This window comes from Echinops telfairi, unplaced genomic scaffold (genome assembly GCF_000313985.2).
Source record: "Echinops telfairi isolate 266 unplaced genomic scaffold, ASM31398v2 ScPeMD7_23;HRSCAF=83, whole genome shotgun sequence".
Lineage (NCBI taxonomy): Eukaryota > Metazoa > Chordata > Mammalia > Afrosoricida > Tenrecidae > Echinops > Echinops telfairi.
This window is the reverse complement of record NW_022103920.1, coordinates 4397971-4400156: the sequence shown is the minus strand read 5'-3', so window position 1 is coordinate 4400156 and position 2186 is coordinate 4397971. Positions and strand designations below refer to the sequence as shown.

The window sequence follows — 2186 nt, the reverse complement described above, 5'->3', positions numbered from 1 at the left end:
AAAAAAACTCAGATTAAAAAGGAAAGAAAGAAAGAAACCAGGACTGGTGTAGCAAAGTATGCAAAAGTGGGTAGATTTAAAGGACATGAGTTTATTACCTTGCAGAGTTGGAACCTGGGAATTGAATTCAGGATGTCATCCAAATGAAGCCCGCTCTCTTTCATGACCTATTTATGATCCTTTTGAATGTCCAGCCCAATTTGAAGTGTGCCCGCTCTCTTTCTCTCTTTCTTACTGTCTCTATCTTTCCCCCAGGGCAGTGGGTCTCAATCTTCCTGATGCCGCAGCCCTTTATTAATACAGTTCCTCATGTTGTGGTGACCCCCCAACCATGTAATTATTTTCGTTGGTACTGCATAACTGTAATTTTCCTATTGTTATGAATAGGGAGACCCTGGTGAAAGGGTCATTCGACCCCCAAAGGGGTTGCGACCCACATGTTGAGAACCGCTGCCCTGGGGAAAAATCTTTGTCACTTGCAATTTCAATAACCATAGGCATTCCTTAAGATTCCTTGGCTGCTTGGAAATGCGTGTTCTCTGAGCATCTGCCCTCCCTCTGTGTGGGCCTTGTCTGTTCTGTTCCTTGATAAGAACGTCAATCAGAAGTAGAAGAAATTTCACACAAAAAAATCATGCTCCAACCTGGAATTCCATTTATGGACTTATCACTAAATAGAGACAGAATACAAATATTTGGAGACATGAAAACTTTTTTAAAATCCCTCATGCGCATGCACCCTTCCTCTGGAACCATTTAGGATGTGTTCCACCCAGGGAGGCAGCCACGGAAAGCAGAGAATCAGAATTTTGCCGCCATAAGACAAAAGCCAATGGAAACCCCATAGAAGGAAGACCCTATGCTGGCATTTTGAATCCAGTAGAAAGGACCAAGAAGCCATGTCTGTTTCATGGCTGTCAGCTCTCTGTTCTCAGTCCTTCAAGGAAATCCTACTCAGTCCTTACCTGCTCCTGGATGAGTTCATAGAATGTCCAAAAACAGTGGGAGGATCAGGAAGCACACCCTCTCACCATTTGCATCTCCAGATGTAGAGCCAAGAATGTTGACCTAAACAAATGGAGTGGGTTTGGAAACGATGCGTCAACTGCTTCCTCGTGGGTCGTCAGTCGTGGCAGCCACCGAGGACTTCACCAGCAAACCAAGGGGACATTTCACTCCACACACCAACTCAGAGCCAAAGCTCAGGACGACCGAGCTCTGCAACAATCCGGAAAGGACCCTGCCACCGCTTCTCTCCATCGTCATTCTCACCATCATATGCGCAGAGTGTGCCATTGCAATCATTGCAAACGGGGTCATTGTGGCCGTAATTGCCGCTGAGTGGATTCAGAACAAGGCAGTTCCCGTGAGTGGCAGGATCCTGCTCTTCGTGAGCACGTCCCGAATAGCGCTGCAAAGCTTCATCATGCTAAAATCACTCTCCGCCCCACCTTTCCACGCTTTTATTACAAAGATGTGGTATACAATACACTCAAAGTCAGCTTCATGTTCTTAAATTATTGCAGCCTCTGGTTTGCTGCCTGGTTCAGTTTCTTCTACTTTGTGAGGGTCTCGGACTTCTCCTACCCGCTTTTTCTCAAGCTGAAGTGGAGGATTTCTGGATGGATGCCCTGGCTCCTGTGGCGATCGGTGTTCACTTCCTTGGGGTACAGTGTGCTCTTCTCCAAAGATGTCTACACTGTGTATTGTGACAACTCTTCTCCTGTCCCCTCTTCCAATTCCACGGTGAAGAAGTACTTGCCTAAGATCAGCGTGGTCAATTTGGTCCTTCTCTACAACCTGGGCATCTCCCTTCTTCTCACCGTGTTCATCTTGGCTGCTACCCTGCTCGTCGTCTCCCTCCAGAGGCACACCCTGCGCATGGAAAGCAGCGCCATGGGCTCCAGGGACCCCAGCATGCAGGCCCACGTGGGGGCTATCAAAGCCATCAGCCACTTCTTCGTTCTCTATGTCTCAATGCACTTGCTCTGGTTCTCTATATGTCCAACGTCTTTGAGACCAGCAGTCCCTGGAATATTTTGTGCAAAACCATCATGATGGTCTACCCTGCTGGCCATTCCATACTGCTGATCGTGGACAACCCCAGACTGAGAAGAGCTTGGAAGCGGTTTCGACACTGGATTCCTCTGTCCCTCAAATGGCAGAATCTGTGACCAGCGCTCACA

General features: G+C 47.8%; 1 protein-coding gene across 1 annotated transcript in view; it reads left to right on the top strand.

The window, feature by feature from the left end:
- Window positions 1-2174, top strand: part of TAS2R39 (taste 2 receptor member 39) — a 7542-nt gene extending 5368 nt beyond the window's left edge. Inside the window, 3 exon segments of the mRNA XM_013007555.1 lie at window positions 1171-1430; window positions 1433-1972; window positions 1975-2174. Of these exon segments, the coding sequence (XP_012863009.1) occupies window positions 1171-1430; window positions 1433-1972; window positions 1975-2174 (1000 nt within the window).
- Window positions 2175-2186: the final 12 nt, after the last annotated feature.